The sequence below is a fragment of the Chanodichthys erythropterus genome, chromosome 11 (genome assembly GCF_024489055.1).
Source record: "Chanodichthys erythropterus isolate Z2021 chromosome 11, ASM2448905v1, whole genome shotgun sequence".
In the NCBI taxonomy this organism is placed as follows: domain Eukaryota; kingdom Metazoa; phylum Chordata; class Actinopteri; order Cypriniformes; family Xenocyprididae; genus Chanodichthys; species Chanodichthys erythropterus.
In genome coordinates this window covers 32,961,484-32,989,333 of record NC_090231.1, presented here as the reverse complement: position 1 = coordinate 32,989,333, position 27,850 = coordinate 32,961,484, and the positions used below count along the sequence as shown (strand labels likewise).

Here is a 27,850-nt window from a genome sequence, read left to right as displayed (position 1 = left end):
GTTTCCATGGTTAAAATTTGTTTAAATGATTTAATGTTTTAATGTTATCTTGCAATGAAGGTTTGTAGTAGAGGGGAAAAAACTTGCGGCAGAAACTTTATACAAATCTTTGCCTGTTCACAATGTACAGCCCATTAGGCTTCTGTGTAAACATTGTTTTGAATAAAGTGAGTTCATTTTAAATGTAGAGGTAATTAGGCAGAGGCTGTTTTCATTGTCACACCCATCAGGATTCATGGCCAATTATGGAGAATCAATAGCGATTTCTGCTAAGAATGTGAGGAGAGCACCCATTGAGGTAAAAGGAACAGACTGATTGGTGTATTTATTCACTTTGCATCTGTTCGAGATTTGAGATTTGATTATTTGATGCTTTCATTCCAAAATGATTTTTGTTTGTTTTGTTGCTGCAATGCACATTGTATTTTTTGATTAATTTTTACTGCCTGCTAAACCTGGGGCGTGTTCTTTGTACCTGGATTACTCCATTATATGCATTTTACTGTTGACAATTTGACATGATCCAGGATTGTAGTTTCTTTGAAGCTCATCCCGGAGTTGCTGTCATAGCAACAGGTCCGTAAGCTCAAACCTGCTAGGGAGCAGGCTTATTTCATGTAAACAGGATTAGATTGCATCTTTTTAAGTGGAGGTGATACTTAAAGTATGTCCCAGCCACTGCTACTTTCTTACAAGAGTACCCTATTGAAGCAGGGACAATAATAATGTAAAAAAAATAATAATTTAAAAATTAATTTGAAAATAATATTATAATGTTGTGTAGTCTATCATAATATAGACACAGCCAGTTTTACTGATTAACAGATTTATTTGTGAGGAAGAATTTCCTAATAATTTTATTGGAGTCTTACACACATAATGTACTGTTAGGCCCTGTCCCAAATGGCACCTTTAACACTCTCGGTCTTCCTACGAGTCCGCACTTTTGTGACGTAATGCCGCTTTGACTGTTAGGAAGATATCTGCCGGGGAGCTCGCAAAAGTGCGCATCGAAGGTCCATATCGACCGCAAAGAGGGTGCTCACGAGCACCCTTCTGAAACCTAAAATTGACAAAACGGGACACCCTACGGTCTCGTGGACTTAACGGACACCCACACATGGCACCCAATGTAAGTCCACAAGACTGAAAGTGCTATGAAGTGTGCCATTTGGGACAGGGCCTTAGTCTAAGACATGCATGAATTTGAAATAAAATTTCTTCCACAACAGTGACAGCTGTTATAGGAGTCGCTTTATGCTGTGCAGGTGATGCAGATAATTCAGTAAAAAATACTGTCCGCTGTGCCATTAGTAAAATATTCTTGACCCTTAAAGGTGATAGAGAGGATTTTTTCGTCGACTGAGAATCCAAAGACTGTTACGGAGTTTTTTAAATGAGTGCATGCGTAAGAACAACCCCCCTCCTTCACAGCTCATTTCAAAGGAACGCCTCCTAAAACTCGTGCAGGAGTATTGGAACACATTGCATGCGGCGCCTGTGGAGTGTGGAAAGTTACTGGAGCGCGCAGCCGCACTCGTCTCTCACAAGGAACCTCACGGCAGTGATTGACAAGCCAGAGAGCCAATCGTTTATGCCTCTTGGCTGATGTTTTTAAGGCCCTACCTCGTGCACAGATGACGTATATTAATATTATTACTTTCGGTGCACCTAATAAATAGTCTTTTATCAGTTAGTAAAGACAGTTTCAAGTAATATTGCAAAAATGTATAAAACAAAACATCCTCTTTAGCACCTTTAAGAAATTTTAAATAGTAATATCACGTGTCTGCTTCACATGTAAAATAAATGAATTGCTAATTACAACATTTAAATAAAAATGTTAAGCCTGTACAAATACTTGAAATCGTGAAATAATGGAAATAATTTAGAATCGTGTAACAAATGATACACATTTCATTTATCAGTTATAACTTTTATGTTGTTTGGCTGTTTCCATATAAAGGTTATATTTTATATTTTATATATTTTTTATCAGGTGTGTGATGTTCTTTTTCAATATGATGTTTTTACATTGCTTTCTTGCTGCCAGTCAATCGCTGCATTGCTGATCGTAGTTTCAAGTATTGATATATTTGCCCCTTCCAAATGAACGTAAGAATGCACAGTAATCTCAGACAACTTAATCTACATATTTTAATCAAATCCACAAATTCGTTTGAAAAACCAAATTATACAGAGATCAGTTATCATGATTAGAAGATCTGGTACCTGTCAAATCCTCTCAGATGTATTAAGCGAGGTACGAAAAATGGACTCCTGAACTTGATTTTATTTGTTTGTGAATTATTCTTTTTCCAAACAATCCAAATCACAAACTAGCCTTCTTTTAAACTGTTTTTAACTGCCTGTTTTCAGGCATGTCTGTCTATGTACACATCTATTTATTCTCTGCTCATTTTTATTCCTTTTATTTTTTTTTTCTGTTTCATATTTTGAAACTGAGGCTGAGCAGAGGCATGTGGTCTTATTGATTGGCCAGTGTCTCGCTCCTCCAAGCCTAGAAGCGCAAGACTTGAGAGATGCAACACCTCTCTTTTTCTTTAGTTGTGTATCTCTCCATCATCTCCACTCATTCATCAGCGTGAAGCTATATGGCACTAACATTAATGAGTACATTTTTCTTTAAATAATTATATAAATCGTAAACCTTTTTTTAAACTACATGAAACATATTCATATGTTCATATTGTATCCATGATGGGACAAGGTGAAAAAACTGCTGTGTGTAACAATCTTTTTCTTCTGTATAATTTCAGATTTTTCTGTGTATTTCTCATATATACCTTTTTTCTTTTCTTTTTTTTGCATTACAGTAGTTAAGACAGTAGTTAATACAATAGTTACAGTTCAAGTTCACCCCAAAATGAAAAATCTGTCAACATTTACTTTGTTATAAACCTGCATAACTGTTTTCTTCAAAAGTCTCATGAAAGTCAGTCTATTAATTCTGTGGGCAAAATATCTTGTTCTACTGAAAAAAAAAAGCCAGTCTTTGTTTTGAGGTGACATAAATGTGAGTAAATGATGACAAAAATGTAATTTTTTTGGTTAACTATTAAAAAATGTTTAGGAAAATTAGTACAGATGCTGTGATGTATCGGCCAATAATCGGCAACGGGGGCGAAAAAAAAAATGTGTTCAGGCACAAACCCATTAAATTGTTAACAAAATCTCTCTTGTAAATTTAGAGAAGTTTCTGCAACAATAATGCATTAACAGTTAAAAAAGTAGCGACATTAATGCAGGCTCTATTTGACCCTATGACTCACCCATAGTTCAAGCCAGGGTTGCCAGTTCCACAGTTTTTCCCTACACCAAACATTATTTGTAGCATGCCTCCTGTCAAATAATTGAAAAAAAAAGCTTTGTTACTTAACGTTGTATTTAGCTCAGAAAAGTTATCCAATGTTCACTGTCCATTAGTTGGCTGTAAAAAAAAACACAATAGAGAAAAGCTTATTTACTGTTAATTATACATGTGTGCTTGAATAAATCAGTATCAGCAGAGACATTTTGTGTTTGTGCATCTCTAGATAAATAATAACACCAAGGGCCCTATCATACACCCTTCGCAATGTGATGCCAACTGTGACGCAAGTGTTTTTTGCTAGTTTCAGCCTGACACAGTTATCATTTTCAACCCTTTTGGACTGTGCACTTTTTTTTCTGTCATTAAACTAGCAAAAGTGGATTCGGACACGCCCTAAGTGCACCTTCGCCATGCACTTCAGACCATGTGCTTAGATCATTAAAATAGGTCCCCAAGTCTCAACTGTGCAGGGATTATAAACAAATTATTTAATTTATTTTTAGTTTTGAGCAAAAACATCCTTGTTAGAAATAAGTCATTATTAAAGTTATTTTTATAGTGAGAGTATATTGAAAGCTTTGAAACTAACAATAAAAAACAAAAAAATATATCACACATTAACGTATAAATTTAATTTTCAAGTGTCATGTTTGTGATATGTATTCATCATGTAAGCTATAGCTTCTGACCTTTAAATAAAATCAGATTTCTGATTTTTATGACATCAAATGTCTGCTTTATTTATTCAGAAACAGAAGTATCCTAATGCTATTTGTGTATTTTACTTTTCATTTTATTAGTCTAACTAATAGGCCTACAGTGCCCCCTAAATAAATAAAACTCCTTACCGGGCAGACATTAGGACCCAGGGGAGGTTGTTGTTGCTGCTGCTGCACGTGCTAGTGACTGTATTGCACACCGGACGCGTCATTCTGCACTCGCATTTTCAAATTCAGCGAGGCGATCCAAAACAGTGAATCTAATCACCATTCAGGCAGAAGTTTGCTTCAAGAATGACCACACTGCAGAACTGGTCATATCAATAGCAAGGCATATTGGCATAATTATCATATCGGGCCGATGCTTACATTTTAAGCCTATATCGGGCCAATTCCAATGACGTACCAATAATATTGTGTATCCCCAATAATAATAATAATAATAATAACACGTTTTATTTATATAGGCCGTAGCATACATGCAATAAGAAAAGATAACACCAAGATAACAGGATAACACAAGACAATAATGACAAACAATAGAAAAGTGGAAAAGTAGAATAATACAAAATAGTCGGTTAGAGTAAAGAGAATACAGAACAGTAAAAGAGCATTACAGGAACAGGCCAGCATAAAGCAGCATAGAATCAAGCACAATGAAATACAGAACAAAACTTAAGACTGATAACATATATATAAATAAAACTTATTAAAACAAGCGAGTTTTGAGCAGTGATATGAATTCAGAGATATTATTAACACAGCAGAGAGATTGGGGAGAGAATTCCAGTTTGGGTGCAACAACGCTAAATGATCTACCACCTATGGAAGAGAGGCGATACTGAGAGACTGAGAGAAGGCCAGAGTCAGATGATCGTAGTGAGTAAGTCAGAGGAGCAGATTATAGAGATAGGGAGGAACCAAGCTGTGCAAAGTTTTAAAAGTGAGCAGGAGAATTTTGTAATTAAAGGGTTAGTTCACCCAAAAATGAAAATTCTGTAATTATTTACTCACCCTCATGTCTTTCCAAATGTAGCAAATTAACTCAAAGGGGGAATATTAATAATTATCCATAACTCATTATGATTATTAATTATGGTCAATTATGAATATTTGAATCAGTTAATCAGATTAGCTTGATGTAGCTACATTAAAATTACAATCAGTAAATCAGTTCATCCTGTGAACACTCAGTATTGATTATTAATTAACTCTAAGAGAATGGTATTTTTCATGGCCACAGAAGAAAAATTATTTCTTAGCATTTTCAGTGCTTGGTAATAAGCATTTACAGAGCAGGTAATAAGATCTGATCATTTAAGAGGCAATCTATTGCAGACAGAGAGTCAGAACCAAATATGTATTATGCACAAGTTTTATTAACTAAATCACAAACACATAACTAAACTAACAAACACATAACATACACGCAAATCACACACATACATAGGTAAAAATGAGAAATGATAGAGTTGAACCGGAAGTGGTAAAGGAAATGGAGCTATAGGAAAAAGTCAAAAAAAGTCAAAAAAAAAAAAAAAAACTGGAAAAGACCATCAGTTTTCTCAGTAATAAAGCACCTTTGCTAACAAAGTTGGTTCTCAAATCAGTACTAAATCGCTGTTTACTTTACTTTTTTGCAAGTGACTTTATGCCTTTACTCTGTTGAGGAGCATCGGGTCTGCAGGCTGAGGAGAAATCCTTGATGGTTTGGTCTGAAGTTGCAATCAATATCTTCTGCGTTGGATGAAGAAATATTAAATAACTTAAGCTGTTTACTTGACTCTTGTAGTATCAAAGTTGAGCACATGGCTGGGGTGCAGGTTAAGGACTACAGGTTTGCAGGCCTACAGGCCTTGGCCTGAAGAGGCCTGCAGCAAAGGGAGTCTCTTCAGTCCGTCTAAAGAAGCAAGAGAGAGAGGCGGAGTTGTGCGTCTCCTCTTAAGGTCTGGGAGGAGCCACACCTCTTCAGGTGAGCAAAGTGAACCAATGAGCAAAGTGGAATGTCTGTAGCGGGAACTTCCTTTGTGGGGGAGTTTATGGCTCTTGCCTTTGAGCGTGATTAAACTGGCTGAGTTGTTTAGAAGAAACTATTAAAGATTCTTGTAAAACTGATATGTTGCACAGGTATCAATATATCATATACCCAATCATTTAAATCTTCAAAATACAAACTCGTAGACATTAAACTTGGTATATGTTGGTTTATGTTAACGATTAGTTCTTATAGTGCCTTGCAAAAGTATTCATATCCATTGAACTTTTCCACATTTTGACATGTTACAACCACAAACTACAATTTATTTTATTGGGATTTTATGTGATAGACCAACACAAAGTGGCACATAGTTATGATGTGGAAGGAAAATGATAAATGGTGTCCAGAATTTTTTTACAAATAAATATCTGAAAAGTGTGGTGTGCATTTGTATTCAGCCCCCTTTACTCTGATACCCCTAAATAAAATCCAGTGGAACCAATTGCCTTCAAAAGTCACCTAATTAGTAAATAGATTCCACCTGTGTGTAATTTTATCTCAGTATAAATGCAGATGTTCTGTGAAGCCCTCAGAAGTTTGTTAGAGAACATTAGTGAACAAACAGCATCATGAAGACCAAAGAACACACCAGACAGGTCAGGGATAAATTTGTGGAGAAGTTTAAAAAAGGATTAGGTTATAAATCAATATCCCAAGCCTTGAACATCTCACGGAGCACTGTACAATCCATCGTCTGAAAATGGAAAGAGTATGGAATAACTGTAAACCTACCAAGACATATACAGGGCAATCTTAGATGAAAACCTGCTAGAGTCTGCAAAAGACTTGAGACTGGGGCAGAGGTTCACCTTCCAGCAAGACAGCGACTCTAAACATACAGCCAGAGCTACAATGGAATAGTTTAGATCAAAGCATATTCATGTGTTAGAATGACCCAGTCAAAGTCCAGACCTAAATCCAATTGAGTATCTGTAGCGAGACTTGAAAATCGCTGTTCACAGACGCTCTCCATCCAATCTGACTGAGCTTGAGCTATTTTGCAAAGAAGAATGGGCAAAAATTTCACTCTCTAGATTTGCAAATCTGGTAGAGACATACCCCAAAAGACTTGCAGCTGTAATTGCAGTGAAAGGTGGTTCTACAAAGTATTGACTCAGGGCGGCTGAATACAAATGTATGCCACACTTTTCAGATATTTATTTGTAAAAACATTTGGACACCATTTATCATTTTCCTTCCATTTCACAATTATGTGTCACTTTGTGTTGGTCTATCACATAAAATCCCAATAAAATATATTTTTGTTTGTGGTTGTAATGTGTCAAAATCTGGAAAAGTTCAGTAGGTATGAATACTTTTGCAAGGCACTGTATCATAAAATATGCATAAAACAGATATCATACACAACAGTTTGCAAGACAGTTATAATATTGTCATGGGATGCATGTTCATTTATAGATCGGTTCATTTGTGTGCATTTTCTATGGGCCTGACTCAAAATTACTTTTGGATGCAGAGTTCTGCATAGCTGCATAGTTTCAGATCATAAAAGTCTTATCTGATCGTGTCCAAGAGGCCCTTGCCCAGACTTGTCTTTTCGGGGGATGGGGAAAGAGTGTGTTTAAAGATTATTTGTTCAGTATGACTAATAATTGTGTATGATTTGTCTCAGTTGTTACACAAACCTGTAAGACCTTCGGAACACAAATTAAGATATTTTTGATGAAATTCAACTCCTCCATAGACAGCAATTTAATTACCACTGTCAAGGCCCAGAAAAAAAGTACTAAAGACATTGTTAATACTTTTTGTGCGCAAAAACAAAACAAAAATTAAAGCTGCAAGCAGCGATGAAAGGCCCCTCGCACCTGTGCCACCGCCACACGGTGGCTTTAGGAAAACAGATCACAGTGGGCAATATGCATTTAAGGATATAAATATAAGAGGACAACGTCAGTCATTCGTATTTGCCACACTTCCTGCTACCAGCTGGTGGCGCTATGACTATAACAAAATTTTGGCATGTAGATGTCTTCAGGCCAGGGCACTTATCAATCATGTGAATTTTGAGGCAGATTGGACATTGTATGCTTGAGTTATAACAACTTCCTGTTTCATGATGATAATAGCATGCTTTAGCACTCAGCTAAGTGTTGCTAGCTTGTTTTAGAATGTTTGTAACATGTTTAATACTTAATTGCATATTTTAGCATATTGCTAGTAGTGCATCACAGTGTTAAACATTTCATTTCCTGTTGCCAATGAGTGGTGCTATACTATAACTGAATATTGCCATGTAGATGTGTTCAGGGCAGTACTCTTCTCAAACATGTGAAGTTTGGAGCAGATGGGACATTGTATGCCTGAGTTACAACAACTTACTATTTTTTTGCATACAATAAGCACCTAGCCAAGTGTTTCAGGATTTAACATGTTTCTAGCATGTTTGGTACTTCATGGCATATTGAAATGTGTTTCATGGAGTGAATTACAGAGCACAGCATGCCATTTCCTGTTGCCAGCAGGTGGCACTATGACTAACTGAATATTGGCATCTAGATGTCTTCAGGCCAGGACTCTTATCACACGTGAAGTTTGAGGCAGGTCGGACATTGAATGTGACTTAAAACAGCTTCCTGTTTCATGGTGAAACATCAGAATTTGTCAGTCCGCCACGGATACGGCCTTCAACGAAAACTCAAGATCTTTGCAATTTAACGTCACAAAGGCCTTGTGACGTTAAATAACAGTCCACATCAAACAGAAAGCCAGAGGTAACAAATAATAATAAACCACAAACAAAGGCAGAAACCACTGAGACTAAATAGACAGAACTAATGAGCAAACACAAAACAGCTGGGTGCAATGAAACGAGGATAATGAGTCCAGGAGTGGGAAATGCAGTTCAGACAGGTGACAAAAGTCCATGTTGGAGTGCCCTCTGGTGGCTAAACAGGGCACTCCAAATCATGATCATGACAGTACCCCCTCCTTATGGAGCGGCTACCAGGCGTCAGGACAGACGGCGGCAGCGGCAGGGCTGGCCAAGGGTGCTCTGTGTCCGTATCAGTGAGAGCGGGCAGCTCGGTGACGGCCTCCGTGGCCGTATCAGGGAGAGCGGGCAGCTCGGTGACGGCCTCCGTGGCCGTATCAGGGAGAGGGGGCAGCTCGGTGACTGCCTCCGTGGCCGTATCAGGGAGAGCGGGCAGCTCGGTGACGACAGCAGGCTGCTCGGGCTGCTCTGGGACGACAGCAGGCTGCTCGGGCTACTCTGGGGCGACAGCAGGCTCCTCGGGCTGCTCTGGGGCGACAGCAGGCTGCTCGGGTTGCTCTGGGATGACAGCGGCCTGCTCCAAAGTCCAAAGAGCTTAAGTTCATCCTCCACGCACGCAGGACAGCCAAAACATAAAAAGTGAGCACAGCCCTCTGGGCCAAGACAGGACTGACCAGGAGAGCAGGCTGCTCTGGAGCAGACTCACTGGCTGGAGCGGACTCACTGGCTGGAGCGGGCTCTGGGAAGGCCTCCAGGCCTAGAGGGATGACTGAAGCCTTCCTCCTCCTCTTCCTCCTCTTACGTAAGTGAGGCGGTGACTCCGTGCCCAACTCCTCTGTGGATTCGGGAGCGGATTCATGGGCTGGAGCGGACTCATGGGCTGGAGCGCATTCTGGCTGAGCAGGTGTTGCCCAATGGACTCTATGGGAGAGATAATTGACAAAACCCCAAAAGTCAAAAACCCGCAGCCCCTCCATCTCCCATTGAGGCAGAGGATCATCGAGACCTTTATTAAAAATCTCTTTAAGCGCATCATCATTATATTTCAGCCCCACCGCCACCGTCCAAAACCTCAGGGAGAAGCACCAAACCTCCTCTCCCTCCTGGCATAGAGCCATCACTGCCCCAAGCAAAGCCACACGTTCCCTGCCCGTGGCAGGGAACGTGTGAACCTTCATGCTGCTGGATCCTTGTAAATGGTGGTTTGTTCTGTCACGGGTGCACACAGAAACAAGATGTTAGGATCCAAGTGCAGTGTATTTTATTAAAGGGTAATCCAAAGTCGAAATCCAGAGAACAGGCAAGGGTCAAAATCCATATAACAGTCCACATCAAACAGAAAGCCAGAGGTTACAAAAGTGCACATAACAATAATAACAAACCACAAACAAAGGCAGAAAACACTGAGACTAAATAGACAGAACTAATGAGCAAACACTGGGTGCAGCTGGGTGCAATGAATCAAGGATAATGAGTACAGGAGTGAATTATGGGAAATGCAGTTCAGACAGGTGACAAAAGTCCATGTTGGAGTGCCCTCTGGTGGCTAAACAGGGCATTCCAACTCATGATCATGACAGGCCTTTAGATTAGACTGACCAAATATGATGTTGATCTGATTAAAGCTCTTAGAGGAGTTTGTTAAAGTACAATGTCTGGAAATGGCAAAAACTGCAAAAAATTTGCAGAGAAAATTCTAAATATCTTACTTGCTGTTGGGTTTCCAGATTTTGCTCCCAGCGACTTTTTTGTAGGTATTGGGCTATTACATGCATGTACCGAATTTCATACTTGTACGTGAAACATAGTGCAAGGGTAATTAATTGAAATTTTGTAGGTGTTACTATCAAGCCATTTTGCCACACCGAATTCTGAAACCCATATCAGACAAACATTTTCACCCATTCTGACACGTGTGCAAAATGAGTTGTTGAGCATGTTTAGGCCCTCAAAAATGCAATTGATTTCAGAGAAGAATAATAATAGACCAAGCAATTACAATAGGGTCCTCACACCATTGGTGCTCGGACTCTAATAACGACTTTATTCAACAAATCTCTTCTCTTCCATGTCAGTTGCCTACGCAGTTGACATGGTGAATGCAGTGCAGAGCTTAGTATTCTAGCCACTTCATAAAATTAAGGTTGAACCACTGCAGTCACATGGACTACTTTAACAATGTCTTTAGTACTTTTCAGGGCCTTGAAAGTGGTAGTTAACTTGCTGTCTAAGGAGGAGTTTCATCTCTCAGATTTCATCAAAAATGTCTTAATTTGTGTTTCGAGGATGAACGAAGGTCTTACGGGTTTGGAACGACATGAGGGTGAGTAATTAATGACAGAAATTTCATTTTTTTGGGTGAACTAACCCTTTAATACTTAATACCACTGGATCATACAAAATTGGGGTGATGTAGGCAGAACATTTGGTGTGGGTAAGTATTCTAGCAGCAGAATTTTGAATATATTGTAATCTGGCAATGGAGCTGGCAGGTAAACCAATGAAACGGGCATTACAGTAAACGAGACAGAATGAGACAAATGCATGGATGACAGTTTTGGCATCTTTGTCACTGATGAAGGGACAGAGCTGGGCAATGCGACGTAATTGAAAGAATGCTGATTTGGTGATAGAGTTGATATGAGCCTGAATGGAGACAGAGGAGACAGTACTTGATGGTTTGATGAGAGTACCAGCAATCTCACAGGGAAAAAAAAAGGTAGGAATATTGCTAATGAGTAATGTTCCAATACTAATGATCTCAGTTTTGTCCATGTTTAGTTTCAGAAAATTAGAAGTGAGTCATTCTTTTATTTCATGCACACAAGCAGATATTTTATCATAAAAGGTTTATCAGAAGCCATGAAGGATGAAAAAAACATTATTAATCACCGACATGCTAACTTTTAGCATAAACTGTGAATCACAGTAAGTGCTGTAGATGTGACTGCTATTTTTAGTTACCTATTGTTATTTTTATGCATGTTAGGTAATAGCTCAGAACGTATCAGTCATATCTAATAATACACTTGTCTAACTTAGGTGTACTGTATTGTTGCAATGTACAGCATAACCAGTATTTAATTTGTCTACAATGTTCCCAGTGCTTGAAAAAATAGTTTTGACCACTTTTTAGCTCAAATAATTTAAAACAAATTCCATATAATTATCTCGATGTTGCTGCCATTCAGAAATCAGAAATAACCATTAAAGCATTATCATAAACATACTTTATGATTGATTGTCATGGCTGTATTTACAGTGGATATATACTTTATAGTGTATGCTCATATTTTTACGTTCTGTACCCTCTAATAAGACAACTTGTGTATAGCATGAACAGAATCTCTGTGTTCTTTCTATCTGAAACTTTAAGCTCTGCATGTTGTCAGTTCAGGGAACAACGTCACCTCCCCTTGCTCATACTGAGCCAATTCATCTCAGCACAATATACAACATGGACCTATCTCTCCATGAGCTTTGGGTGCTTTGTAGAACAGCCTGTTTATTTTCAAAACCACTGTGTCATCACACATACTGATCCGGAATAAGCCCCTGTGTGTCCCCAGCTGTGTGTTTGTCTCTTTGTTCATATGATTTTAAAGTGTACAGCACCTTTTTCTTCTTGATGAGGAATTTACTTCTTGATTGTTTTTGCAAAAAGCACCCCTTGCACTTCCATCCCTCAAACTGAATAATGTACTATACTTCATAAAGAAACTTGAAATTTATTACCATGGAAAGTGTTAACATAGAATAATGCAACAGACTGCAATTTAGTGAACTACAATTTATTTACTCCAAAAACAGTTTGAAGTATTTTGACGTTTAACTTAATTATGAGCACATATTCACTATTAAAGGATTAGTTCACTTTTAAATAAACTTTTGCTGATAATTTACTCACCCCCATGTCATTCAAGATGCCCATGTCCTTCTTTCTTCAGTCGAAAAGAAATTAAGGTTTTTGATGAAAACATTCCAGGATTTTTCTCCTTATAATGGGCTTCAATGGGCACCAGACGGTTCAAGGTCCAAATGACAGTTTCAATGCAGCTTCAAAGGGCTTTAAACGATACCAGACGATGAATAAGGGTCTTATCTAGCGAAACGATCGGTCATTTTAAAAAAAATAAAAAAAGTTTATGTTTTATAAGCACAAATGCTCGCCTTGCTCTGTTCTGGGATGCGCGTTCGTGACGTCACGTAATACGCAATTACGTTAAAAAGGTCACGCTTGACATAGGCAGAAGTACAGAGTCGGTGTTTACAACTTGAACGTGCAAATACTAACCCTGCATCTCAATCAGCTCCCTAGTTCCCTAGGTCATGAATCAGTATATCATGAAAGTGAATGTGGCTGATTCCCTGATCAGTGCCGTGTCTACTGAACTAGGGAGCTGATTGAGACACACGGTAAGTCAAACGCCGTTTACAAAAAAAGGTAAAACAACTAATGGTTCTTCCATCCTGTGTTGTCAGTGCCATCAGACTGTCATACCCTTCTCCATCAGAACAAAAACACCTCTAAAGGGGGTCGCACACCGGACGCGCACATTATATACGTGCAAGCTTAATTTTGACTCGACTCTTGATAGAAGAGCTGCACAATGGGAGTTTTTTTCATATCGACAGGGAAACGTTACATATGCTTGAATATTTCGCACTGAGGTTAGTGTACATGGAAAATGGCACAACAGAGCAAAATGAAAGAAAAGGCTACGTTTATTATACATTTTTAGACTTTTTTCAAGCTGTTAAAGTGTAAAACTAATGTATCTTGCAGCACAGGGTGAAGTCAGTATGTAAATTAATGACAATTTGAGAGAAATATAATATACATTTAATGTAAAACAATGTACATGGCGCTCTGTGGCGCGGCAGGATTTTGAGTCGTAGCTGGGCACCGCGGACAGGCGCCGAATGTCGCCGCCGGTGTGCACATTCATAGAAAACAATGTGTTCGAATTTTAAAGACGTGGCACGGTGCTGAGCTTCGCGTCCGGTGTGCGACGCTGTTGCTTAGTAACGGTGGAAATCCATTTTGTCCGGTAATGCAGCGAGATGGAAACAGGGACTCACCGACTGATTCTAATGGCCGGATTGAAATGGTCCAGTCATGGAAGCATTGAGATTCTTCCTCTGTTGACAATGGTTGGCATTTGCCACATGTGCACCACCACGTCTGCCCGATGCTGGAGAGGTGTGTGTCGCCGCAGCAGTCTCTTCCATCTGCCTAATTTCTTCCTCTGTGTATTCCGGTTCAAAAAGGTAGGGCAGGGTGAAAAACTCATCTTCTCCTCGTCCGACATTGTTGTTTTGCCTTTTTTTGTAAACGGCATTTGACTTAGTATTTGCACGTTCAAGTTGTAAACACTGACTTGGTACTTCCGCCTATGTCAAGCGTGACCTTTTCAATGTAATTGCGTATTACGTGACATCACGAATGCGCATCCGAGAACAGAGCAAGGCGAGCATTTGTGCTTATAAAAGTTAATTTTTTTTTTTCTTTTTTAAATGACCTATCGTTTCGCTAGATAAGACCCTTATTCATCATCTGGTATCGTTTAAAGCCCTTTGAAGCTGCATTGAAACTGTCAATTGGATCTTGAACCGTCTGGTGCCCATTGAAGCCCATTATAAGGAGAAAAATCCTGGAATGTTTTCGTCAAAAACCTTAATTTCTTTTCGACTGAAGAAAGGACATGGACATCTTGGATGACATGGGGGTGAGTAAATTATCAGCAAAAATTTATTTAAAAGTGAACTAATCCTTTAACTACTAATCCTACTAACTAACGTTTGCCTCAATAAACATTTAATTTACTGCTTATTAATAGTTAGTAAGGTAGTTGTTGTAGTGTTTAAGTTTAGGCATGGGGTAGGATTTAGGGATGTAGAATATGGTCATGGAGAATAAGGCATTAATATGTGCTTTATAAGTACTGAAAAACAGCCAATACACAAGCTAATTAGCAACTGGTTAAAAGTGAGTGAAATTAAACATTTAAAGTGACTTAAATGATATTTAATGGTACATCATCTAAATCCGGGGTTCTAAATTCTGGCCCTCAAGGTCCACTTTCCTGCAGAGTTTACCTCCAACCCAAATCAAACACGCCTGCTAATCAAAGATGCTTTTCACAGACTGTGATGACGTGTTTCCACAGTTATCAACATTGCAAATCCAGTAATATATATATATATTTTTTTTAATTAATACACCTTTATAACACTGTTATATTACCTTGGCAGTAAATGTAAAAAAAAATGTGAAATGGGTTCATTACTAGTTACTGGCATTTGAGTTTGATAAAGATTGGAGCTAAACTCTACAGGAAAGTGGATCTTGAGGGCCAAAGTGAAGAACCTCTGATCTAACTGATAATTAATAAAATGAGTTTGGTGTCAATTGGTCTGTTACGGTATGCTGGTAGAGAGATGAGGCAGATGCGGATTTCCACAATCATAAACACTCTTTAATAAACAACGGCTGGGAGACACCAAACATACGCATTAACACAACAGAGAACGGACAAGGAGTGCAGGGAGTGAGTGCCATATAAAGGGAGAGATGATAATAGAGTCCAGGTGCAGGTGATGAGTGATGAAGAGGAGCTGACGAGGGAAGTGAGTGCAGGTGACGAAACAGGAGGATCATGGGAAATGGAGTCCAGGGGGACAAGGGATATGTAACAGTACCTCCCCCTCCCGGTAGGCGCGTCCTCGCGCCGTAGATGTAACAACCGGGGGGTGGGCGCCCTGGAGACCTCAAGCCGGAGCAGGGGGAGGAGTAGACTGGAGTGGAGGTCTCCAGGGCAGGGCCGAAGGCAGCCATGGTTGGTCCGGGGCCGAAGGCAGCCATGGAGGGTCAGGGGCCGAAGCCTTCGAGCCGTTGAGCCCAGGCGGCGCTGAAGGACCAGCGGGAGATGGTGGAACCAGCGGCTCCACCGACCGAAGCGCAGCCGGGGCTCCAGAAGGCCGCAGTTGAACACAGATGACATACAACAAAGTGAACACCAGGGGGAGTGAGGAAGTCAACTGGAACGGAGGGACGGAGCGGAGACGGAGGAGTGCAGTCCAGAAGTGAGGGCAGGCTGACGAGTGACCAAGGTGTGAACGGGGGCAGGATGGAGACTTGTGAGACTTGTGGACTGATGGACCATGGTGGAGACGAGGGAGGTTGGTGCCAGGGTGTAGGTAATCGCCCAGAGGTCCGAGGTGGAGATCTGGGCGAGGGGGCTTGAGGTGGAGGTTCAGTGAAGACCCAAATGGATGGAGGTGGGAGAGGGAGGTAGGGAGGGTAAACAGTCTTAGGGCTGGAGACTTTTCTAACAAAGTTCATCATAGGAGCGGCTGGCTCGGCGGCGGCGGCTGGAGCTGAGGGCTCGGCGGCTGAGACTGGAGAAGATGGCTCGGCGGCTGAGACTGGAGAAGAGGGTTCGGCGGCTGAGATTGGAGAAACTGGCTTGGTGAAAAAGTCAATAAGCCAGGCCGCATCATCTGTCGGCTCGCCCAGGAATGGAGCGGCAGGCTCGGAGAGGGCTGGAGCGGGCTCTGGAGAGACTGGAGCGGGCTCTGGAGAGACTGGAGTGTGCTCTGGTGAGACTGGAGCGGCTTGCTTCCTCCTCCTCCGCTTTCTGGACCCAGTAGAGCAGTGTGGGTCCAGCATGGGGCAGGCAGGGAGTTCGCTGGTGGGGTATGCGGAGGAAGACTGTGGCTGACTGACTGGCCCAGCCAACCGTGTTTCTGGATGGACCAGAGATAAACACCTATCCTGAACCCAATCAACATAGAATTTGGAGTCATTTAACCATAAAATGGAGTTGATAGTTTCGCTTAAGGAGAAACGATAATCGGGTTCATCAAAACGGATGGTGTCATCATCTAGTCCATCCAGAAACAAGGAAATCAAACATGCTTCAGGCCAGTCAGACAAAAAAGCGAGCTCAACGAACTCCTCCACATACCTCTCCAGCGAACGACCCACCTGTAGGAGCACGATGAGCCAATCGCCAGCTGACAGAGTTGTGGGAGGCATTGAAGGAGTAGGAGCCAGGGAGCTGGGGAAAGTCTCCATGTTGTTTTGTGGAAAATCCGGTCGGTTTAAAGGTCCGTTCTTCTGTTACGGTATGCTGGTAGAGAGATGAGGCAGATGCGGATTTCCACAATTATAAACACTCTTTAATAAACAACGGCAGGGAGACACCAAACATACGCATTAACACAACAGAGAACGGACAAGGAGTGCAGGGAATGAGTGCCATATAAAGGGAGTGATGATAATAGAGTCCAGGTGCAGGTGATGAGTGATGAAGAGGAGCTGATGAGGGAAGTGAGTGCAGGTGACATAACAGGAGGATCATGGGAAATGTAGTCCAGGGGGACAAGGGATCTGTAACATGGTCAACTGCTTACACACAAAATCCTTACTTGTCACACAGTTTCTGAAACCTGACACTCAAACGCCAGAGCCACACACCAAATCTGCAAAACCATACACTAATTCTCAGCCTTCGACTTTGAGTTTTCAATTTCATAAAACACTTTTTGCAAGACACAGCACACAATTCTCTATATAACACAAAAATCTAATCTAATCTTTTCAAAAACAACCATTGTTTCTGTCCAACTACACGTTTGATGTATTTCTTTTTGATGTATTTCTCTACTGTGTAATACTGTATTCACAACCACAAATGCTTACAATAAAAAAATAAATACTTTGGTTCTAGTCTTGCTTTTGTGTTTATCGTGAATGTTTCAACATCTCTCTGCCAATTACTTTCAGTCTTGTACAGAAATGTACATAGGAGCTCATGAAAGAAGGGCTTTAGGTTTTTAATAACTGATATCATATATCCAAAAATAGAATATTATGGCAAAGGTGTTTGCAACGCAAGACAAATGTTTGCTTTTGAGATGTGTTTGTGATATTTTGAATGCAGTGCTTCATTTCGCAAGAGATGTGACGCATTTTGCATTTTGTTTGTAAAGTTTTGAAAAAAAAAAAAGAGGCAAAGTTTTGAAAATGTGTGTAAGCAGTTAAAAAAAAATGTTTTTTTAAACTGCTAAAAGGTGAAGAAACACTGCTCTGACAGATATTTGAACTAAATAGGCACCAATTTGGAAAATATATGTGAATCAATTCATATATTTTTGTTGAAGTAATAACAAAACTAAAACATAAGACTAGTATAAGTACACAGTTCTAAATATGGATTTTTAAATGAACCTTCCAACACTCTGTTAACTTAATAACTAACTTCTGCCTCTCTTATTTTAGGAGCATTTCCTGCTAGTGCGCTGTACGCCCGGCGTGACCGCCTGCAGCGGCCTTCACACGTTGCCACCAAAACCTTCCAGGCCTTACGGATATTTGTAAATGATGAGCTCAACGAGTTACACGCTGGCCTGAATGTGGCACAAACTCTGCTCCGTCCCAAGGGGCGACTCTGTGTTCTCACCTTCCATTCCTTGGAGGACCGGCTGACCAAGCGTTTCCTGCGTGGAGAGGACCTGGCTGCCCCACCACGCCGCAGCATTCGCCAGCGAGCCAAAGCTCAGCATGGATTAGAAAAAGAGGAGCACGAGGAGGAGGAGGAAGAAAACGAAGAAGGGGAGAGGGGGCGAGAGAGCGCACATTGGGTCAGTCTGAAGAAAGTGATAAAGCCAACTGAGGAGGAGGTGCAGGAGAACCCAAGAGCTCGATCAGCTAAACTCAGAACGGCAGTAAGACGATAGACGATGGTGAAAATTCAACCACAGTAACTGAAACTGATGCTTTTTACTAGATTGCTAATTTAACTTTTCATATGTAGTTTCAGAACAAAATAAACAATAGCACTCCAGAATTTGTTTTTATAATTTGTTGTTGAAAATGTTGGTGGCGTGGGCATAAATTCTGGATGGATTTAACATGGAGATGTTCAGTTTATGAACACTTTGCATATCTGGCTGAGGGTAGGTATGTTAGATATTTTTTTTTTTTTTTTTTTTTTTTTTTCCATGTTTTGTTCCTTTTTTTTCAGTTTAGTTTTTATTTCTAAATTATTTTCAGTTTTTACTTTGTCATTGTTAGTTTTTGTTCAGATTTAATTATTTAGGTTACTGGTTTAGGGCTGCCAAAGTTAATTTGCCAACTGGTATTATTTTAAATGATTTAACGGCATAAAATTTCCCAGCACAGTGTAGTGTTATTGCTATCTAATGACATTTTAATGGATAATACAGATGGGTTGTAAAGGTTTCAAGTTTTAGAATATAAACACTAAAACCAAAATGAAAGTCAGCACTAAATGAAAATTCACATCTCTTCTAAATGCATGTTGTTCATCTTATTGTGAACATGCACATTTCATTTATTAACTTTTCGGTAACACTTTACAATAAATGTCATTAGTTAAACATCAGTTAATGTATTCACTAACATTTACTAACCATGTACAATACATTTGTTTCTGTATTTACTAATCTTTGTTAACGTTAGTTAATGAAAATACAGTTGTTCATTGTTTGTTCATGTTAGTTCACAGTGCATTAACTAATGATAACAAGATTTTAATAATGTATAAGTAAACGTTGAAATTAACATTAACAAAGATTAATAAATGCTGTATAAGTGCAGTTCATTATTAGTTCATGTTAACTAATGTAGTTAACTAATGAACCTTATTGTAAAGTGTTACCAACTTTTCTTTTAAATTCTTAATCAAACTGTTGTAACTCAAACTACCAGTGAAATGTGAAATATGCTGGATTTCTCCAATCAATTAGTCTGCTTAAATCAAACCCCTTTCTTACCATCAAAAGCTTTCAGAGCTCTGTCTCTGTCCAGTCAACAACTGATTAACTAAACCAAGTCCAATAATTAGTCTTACTTGTACCTGTATGTGTATCACAAATGGAAGAAAATAGCTGTCGCTACTTACTTTTCATCACAACTTGAGGCCATTTTTATTTTATTATAGTTATCATTAAAAAGCTAACTGTATGGAGGCACTCAAAGTTGTATCCATCTCATATCTGCTGAGCCACCACTTCCCATTGAACCAATAAATAATAGACCTTACAACATTACTGGCTCTGTTACTTCAGCTCATAGCCAAAATCAGGATCACTTCACACATGGATTCAACCCAACTCTCACTTTTTCCTGACTCATTTCTGCTGCATTCATGACTATAGTTCTGAAGTCCAGCTGCCTCCTGTGTAGTTTCTATTAACAGCTAGAATAAGAGAATCATAAGCCATTACATACTCTTCCTCCAGAACAATCTCCACCATGAAAAGAGAATTTTTATGTGCGAAACAGAGAGACATTTAATATCGAATGTAATGTATGTAAAAGGTTTGCCACAGTCGATGTATTTGCATGATTACGGTATGTAAAAGTGTTGGGTTACAATCATTGGCATGCATAGAGCCCACATGTAAGTTGGCAATGCAGCATGTGACATAGCGAGAGAGAGAGAGATACACGGAGAGATTGCGTCTCTATGCGGCGGCCTCTCTCCCTTTGTTGAGCTAGTGGGGGTGAGTCACACACCTGCAGGACTCGGGTGGGATTCAGCTGCCATGGTAATACTCAGCGCCTTGTGTACTGTACTCCAGCCGCTGAGACGCTTCACATCTGATTCACATGCACATACCCCCAACACCTCACCAGCAGTGTGATACAGGATCAAAATATTTTTTTAACACCTCATTATATCCTTTCACTCTGAATGAGAATGTATGCAGCTCTTCAGTCCTAAATAAGAATGAATTGTAAAAAAAAAAAAAAAAAAAAAAATATATATATATATATATATATATATATATATATATATATATATATATATATTCATTTAGAAAATCATTATACAGATTATATAATTACTATAAATAATAAAAGTATTGATATTGTTTTATTTGTTATAATAAGATAATTAATGCCTTTTTTATATACAGATTTGGAAATATGGTAACACTTTACAATAAGATTCCATTTGTTAACATTGATAAATACATTAGTAAAATTATTTGTAAAGCATTTATTAATCTAACTTCAACATTTGCTAATACATTATTAAAATCCATAGTATCTGTTAATATTATTTAATGGCCTGAGCTAAAATGAACATGTGAACAGTTTTTTTTTTTTTTTTTTTTTTTCAAGGTGTTAACTAATGTTGACAATAATTAATAAGACAAATGAATAGCTAATTGTTCGTTAAAATGCATTAACTATTATTAACTACTGGGGCCTTATTGTAAAGTTACCAGAAATCCTAGAGAAATGCAATCAATAGAAATGAGCTTTTATATACATTAGTCTGTTTCTTTGCCAAATATGTTACAGGTACCAATTAATATCCTTTAAACCTATTCTGATTCATTGATGTATAGAAAATGATGCTAAATATTGCCAGGAACAGTGACCTTACAGTAAAGTAACATGGGTTCAGGGTTTATGCATGGATTGAAGACGGTGCTGCCTCCAGCTGGTCAAGATTTATAGACCCAAAACAAATTCTCAAAACAAGAAGCTGGTCTCCTGTTGTCTAGTGAGTTTCTTCTAATCTCTTACCGAAAGGACTGTTTGAAAGAAAAAGAGAAGATGAAAAGATTTCTTTTTAATTAGTTTGGATTGGCCAGCCCGGCATGAATCAGCACAGAGGCTTTAAATACTTTGTGACTCAGTCATGTCAAAGATTTTTTATTTTTTGATAAATTTCATTATCAAAAATGCTTCTTACCCCCCACCCCCCCAAACTCTACCTCTCCTTCACGATCTTATTCCATCAGCTCTAAATATACACCTCCCTGTCGTTACCGTGGAAACTAAACGGCACATGTTTACAACGACGACATAGAACTTAATGGTGTTTAAGTGTGTTTGCTGTTCTAATAATGGTGTGATCAGCCAGAGCCTCTGCTCTCCCTCGGACACCTTTTCCACCCTCTCTACTCCTGCTGACGTCACAGCCACTCTCACAAGCTGCCTGCATACTAATATGTGTCAACTGTGAAGCTTTGATCCTGCTGTGAAATGACAGTTGGAAAGATGTTATGTGATGATCGAGAGAGTGAGATTTAAGATAGCGGCACAATAATTCTAATTACTCGTATCTTATTTTTTTTTTTTTTTTATCTACATTGCATTGACAAATTCTTAGATATGACATTGCATTTGTGAAAACGCAATAAATGTACTTTCAGTCTCTAGTAAAATGGAATAACCATAGGTGTAAATTTGTAAAAATGGTGCTTGAAAGTAAGTGAACTAAGTTAATATCGACAGCTATGCTTGTATCACACTGCGGTCACATGCATTAGCATTTTTTCACCCATAGAGTTTTGCAAAAACAAAAGCAAGCAGTTTGTGAACTGTGATGGAGCTCTTGCTGAGAGAGAGAGCGAGAGCTAAAGAAGATTTCTTGGCTCTGGTGTAAGTTTATTTCAGGCTGACCCTTCTTGCTGTGGTGTGCGTTGGCAGCACTGATACAGTCACATGAACATGTAGCATCATTCACTTCACAAAACTTTTCTTTCAGATCTCAGAACCATCAGTGACTTCACTTTTTGTCTTTAAGAGGGGGAACTCTATGGATATTCAGGGAACACACAAGTAGATGTTGAATTCTGCCACTCAAGCAGTATAGCATCACCACAACATTACTTTCGGAAGTGTGTACTGCAAGAAAAGGACTTCAAAAATACTGTACATGATGAGAATAAAGACTTTTTAATTCAGGAATACCTCACGCAGCCACATTTTGGCTTCTTCGTGTACTTTATTTAAAGAAATTCTACCAAAGTCAACAGAATTATGGCATGGCACTCCTGGTTATTAACTTATTAGAAGCCTTTTTTGTCCATTATCTGAAAGCTACCTAACAAATTTGGAAAAATGTTGGCAAAGGTTGTATTAAACATATATATATATAAGTTTAAATGACATTTATTTTACTATATATTTTACTCTAATAATCTTAGTTTTTATAGATTAATTATAACATTTTAAAGCACAGATAGATAGATAGATAGATAGATAGATAGATAGATAGATAGATAGATAGATAGATAGATAGATAGATAGATAGATAGATAGATAGATACAAAATTATCTAAAAATTTAATTATGAATAATATTTTCTATACACACACACACATATATATATATATATATATATATATATATATATATATATATATATATATATATATATATATATATATATAATTGCATTCTAATCTTTTAGCATATAAAATTATATTCATAATTCAAATAAAAAATCTATATACACAGACACATACATACATTCAAAATAAAAATTATTCAGACATTTTTTATATTTTTGATATATTTTTACTAGTGGGTGCATGACACTATAGTTCATTTATGTAAGTGAGGATAGCAAAATAAAAATTGATACAAATTTGTAACCAAAAATTATTCAGACATTTCATGCTGACCATGTTTTGCTTAAGTGTTATCTGACATAATTAAGATAAATTTTTCTGACACAGTTTAACTCTGAGATCTTTTTATATTTTATTACTTTTTTTTAACTATAGTGAATAAACTGTATTAATGAATGACATGTTCAAGGTGTCAATAGATTTTGGTTTGAATGTACATATAATAATTTTTTATTATTATTATTAATATGCTTATGTTTTTATAAAAGCATTACAATTTCTTTGTACAAGAACAGGAAAATCTTTCTAAGTATATTAAATACTATTATCAGCTTGTTTATCAAGGGTATTACACACACTGCCATCTCTCCTTTTTTTTCTCCCCATCACTCACTTGCCCAGCTGCTTTTGACTACAAACAGCTTCTATTCACAGATCCCCCTCCCACCCCAAACCAATTTGACTGTGTGCAGTCACGGCTGGATGGGCCGCACGCTGAAGAGGATGTGAAGGATCGGGAGGCGTGTGTGTGCGTGCATACAGATACACCCTCTGTGCAGAGAACCAGCCTGCTGTATGAACCTGTCAAAATAAGTGAGCGTGGCCATGTTAGAGGCAACTAATGGCTTTTAATGCACTCCAGTTGCCCCCCAGCCCCCAATAAACACACGGGGGCTGATTAGTGCCACCTCACTAATTTCCCAGCAGTCTCCTCTGTGGGAACATGTCAGGAATATGTTCATATCCTCATCCTAGTGCTTGTTCCCATCCACTCAGATCTGTACACTAATGGGTAACAATTGATTTCAATGCTTATCAACTAGTATGTACTGGGATGGGAAGGTTTTATGGATGGAGAGTAGTATGGATGGTAGTCTGAGTGCCTCATGGGGTGTTCTGTCCTAAAAAAAAGCAAAACACAGTAACTATAGCAACACTGAAATTGAGTAAAATGGCTTCAAAGTTCTTTGATTGGATTTTGATAGATCTGAATCTGAGCAATGGTTAGCCAAACTTGTCTGTCACAAGACAGATCATAGTCTAAGAGACCTGATTCATTCAGTTTTGAAAATACTTGCCTTTGTTTCTTATTTCTGCAGACGTCTTCAGACCAAACAGAGCAGGGAATTGTAGGAGACACCCTAATAATGTGTATTCTCATGTGACTTTCTTTCTCCTGTGGAACACAAAATAAGATATTTTGAAGAAGAAAACAACATCAGACCCCACTGACTTTCATTGTATGGATAAAGACATTGAGAGATTTCTCAAAAAGAAGAAAGTCATACAGGCTTGGAACAACATGAGGGTGAGTAAATGATGACAGAATTTTCATTTTGGGGTGAACTAACCCTTTAAAATATGTTCTACTGAGCTATTAAAATATATAGGAATATAGTCATAACTACATTTTATATTAGGCTACATTTGGATATTTGGTTACAGCCTTGAATATAAAGCCTATATTTACTGCTTGCATGTAGCCTTTTTTAGCATAGTTTCAGGATTTGATCTTTTCGATCAGTTCATAATGTTTTTTTGCAGCTTTTTCCATGCATAATTTGAAGTTATTTACAGCTCGAGCTGTTGGTGGGTGTGTCATAGCTGTGAATAAGGTTTCTCTCAGTGACGAGTTCTGTTTCCTCAGCAATGCTGCTCTGTTTGCAGCATCTCACTAACAAGGTGCTGTGACGTCTTTACCCTCAGCCAATGAACCTTCATGCTGCTGGATCACACATTCACAGCAGTCCGTCACAGCGCCGGCTCCCACGTCCTCCAATCACGCACGTGTCGGAGAGGAGACAGACAGGTGAGGCAGCGAAGAGGGGCTGGCGTCAGGTGCTATGTAAGCAGCCTCCGCCCAAAACAGCCCAGCGCACACACACACACACAGTCTCATACCCACCTCTCTTCCCCCTCCGGCCAACTGTTCTCATCATCCACCGCTTCTCCAGCACAGCCTGTGCTATAAAAAGATTTCTGAATGAAGACGAAGCTTTGAGGTCAAAGCTATTTGAATGATTTTTGTGAATGACGCAGGGGCTCGTAGCCTCATGGGAGGAAGATCTAACCCAGAGGAGAAGACAGCTATGTTGAGAGCTCAGCTGGGTGCTCTGCCACCTTTCACTGACTTTCAATTAAAACTTTGATAACAAAGAGAGGAAATATATGAAGAGGGTAAAATCAAGCTAAATAAATCTCAAAACACAGGCTTTAAAAGACTTGGCACATATCCGACTCACTCTGTATGTTCCTGATATTTTAAAGGGCACCTATTATTCTCCTTTTTACAAGATGTAATATTGGTCTTGGGTGTCCCCAGAATGTATTTGTGAAGTTTCAGCACAAAATACCCCACAGTTAATTTATTATAACCATTTGAAAATGTCATTTTTGGGGCCTGTTTTAAAAAGAGCTGTTTTGGTGTGTACCACCTTAAATATAAATGAGCTGCATATCCCCGCCCTGCCTTTGGATGAGGGCGTAACTTGCATACCTATGGCAATAAACAGTCGGTAGAAGCAGAATGTCTGAGAATGAGAGACCCGCTGTTTTGTATGGCATTCAGCTGTACATGTTTGAACCGGAATCAGACCCAGATGATGAAGAGACACCGGCAGAAGAAACACAATTGAGAATGGAGCAGGACGTCTCTGAATGGTTGTTTGAAACATTTATGTACTTATAGAGTTTTAATCGCGTCCCCTTTGCAATTATGGATGTGCAACACACACACACACACACACACACACACACACTGTGATAACGTTTGCGCGATTTTTTGAAACTACAAACACAAATACTGTGATAATGTTTGCTAAGTACGTTAGATACACACTATACAAACAAGGTTTAAATTATATACACAGACATTCTACAACGACGACAACAACTTTAGACGCATTTGTTATTGAATTGGCTGAAATCGACTGAAATGACCATTTGCTCAAAAAACATTAAATACACTTACTTCTTCTGGAGGTGACGTTGGATCGCGAACAGTAGGCAATGATCCACACTTGAGGATTAACTTTGAAGCAAGACCTGCTTTGAATTGACCCTCGTTCTCAAAACAGTCAGTCAAAAAATGATTTGCGCAAACATAAACATATTTTGGAATTTTGAGTGGCGCCTTTCCTTCGTAAATAAAATCCATCCACTGCGTTTTCAGTGGCTCTGATGTCGGAAGTAAGTGAAAACTACTATGTTCATTATTACATCCCACAACAGAACACTTATGTTTCTTAGGAGACATTACCGGCTGTCGTTGAAACAATGGAGGATGATTGACAGATCACCGACGGCGGGGTCTATGCCAAAACCAGATTGTCAATCAAACCACGTGGGTGGGGCTTACTGCAATTCTACATCACAGTGAGAGCAATCTTAGAACAGGGCGTTCTGAGACAGTGCTTATGAATTATTGAGATTGTAAAAAAACCACTGGGTGGATTTTTCTCATTCTAGGGTGGTTTTGCTCACACACTGCCAACACACATTTATGGTCAAACACCATGTAAAAGTGAATTTTGCATAATAGGTGCCCTTTAAAGAACAAACTGACTGTGTGGATTGAGGGGATAACCTCCTCTCAGACTCATTCATAGAACAGAACAGAATGTCCTGAGCTCTTTATAAATATTAATATGCACATACATCCTGTTCTAATGCCCATTTTTCTCTAGTAGGTAATGAGCATTAGAACTAGCTCATCCTGAAGCCACTGCTGCACTGAGAACTAAATGGGAATTATTCTGCATCGTAGCACATCACAATCTATGAATTTTAAGTAGGGATGCAGAATAAATCAGAACTATATTGGTTATGAGCTGATACCGTTTTTCCTTATCGATCAATATTGGATATTTATATTTAATTTTGGATGCTCATTTCCTCTATTTTTACTTAGTCACATCTTTAAAAACAAATAATTTGACAATAATTTGTAAAATGTAAATGCAATCTTTAACAAATTTAAGTATTAATGTTTCATATACTGTACAAAATTTGTTGAAATGCCTAAGTTCACTTAGCATTTAAAGAAATGTTAGTGTTTTTTTATTTCTAATGTATTTAGAAAAAATATATATATATATATTTTTATCAACCATTTATTGGTTATCGACCATAACATATCGGCCATATCGGCCAACATGTAAATGGTATATTAAATACAAACTATATGGATGCATTGTTTTAGCTAATATACATCTACAAATAACAGAAATTAACTCAGGTCTGAGATTTATCCTTTTTGGAAATTAATTTGCTGATGCATAAATGACTGACACTTCTATAGTTGCAGTGGATAGTCAATAAACATCAATATCTCCTTTGTAAATGTGTTAAGTAATTATAGATTATTGAAATGTTGTCATAGATTATCATAAATTAATAAAATAATAAGATGAAGTCAACCAACTGATGTTGTTTTTCATTACCTAAACCAAATTATTCAGCAAGATCATTATCACTCTTGTTATAGAGTGGATAAAATAGTTGTTTTCAGGTTTTCTCAAACCTGACAAGCCTCACGTTGACATCAGCACGTAGCAATGTCTCTGCTAGATGTCTGATTTCAAACCTCAGGGAGGCAGGGCTATCTGATAACAAAGAAA

The 27,850-nt window shown here is 38.6% G+C and overlaps 1 protein-coding gene across 4 annotated transcripts in view; it reads left to right on the top strand.

Moving 5' to 3' along the window:
• The window catches only part of mettl15 (methyltransferase 15, mitochondrial 12S rRNA N4-cytidine), a 117,813-nt gene extending 98,460 nt beyond the window's left edge, over window positions 1-19,353 (top strand). For 3 of the 4 annotated variants that reach the window (XM_067400790.1, XM_067400792.1, XM_067400793.1), the window contains exons 6-7: window positions 5,846-6,025; window positions 18,112-19,353. In XM_067400790.1, the coding sequence (XP_067256891.1) occupies window positions 5,846-6,025; window positions 18,112-18,569 (638 nt within the window). In that variant the 3' untranslated portion in view covers window positions 18,570-19,353. The remainder of the gene's footprint in view (window positions 1-5,845; window positions 6,026-18,111) is intronic. The other variant, XM_067400791.1, reaches the window with a different exon arrangement.
• The last annotated feature ends 8,497 nt before the right edge of the window (window positions 19,354-27,850 follow it).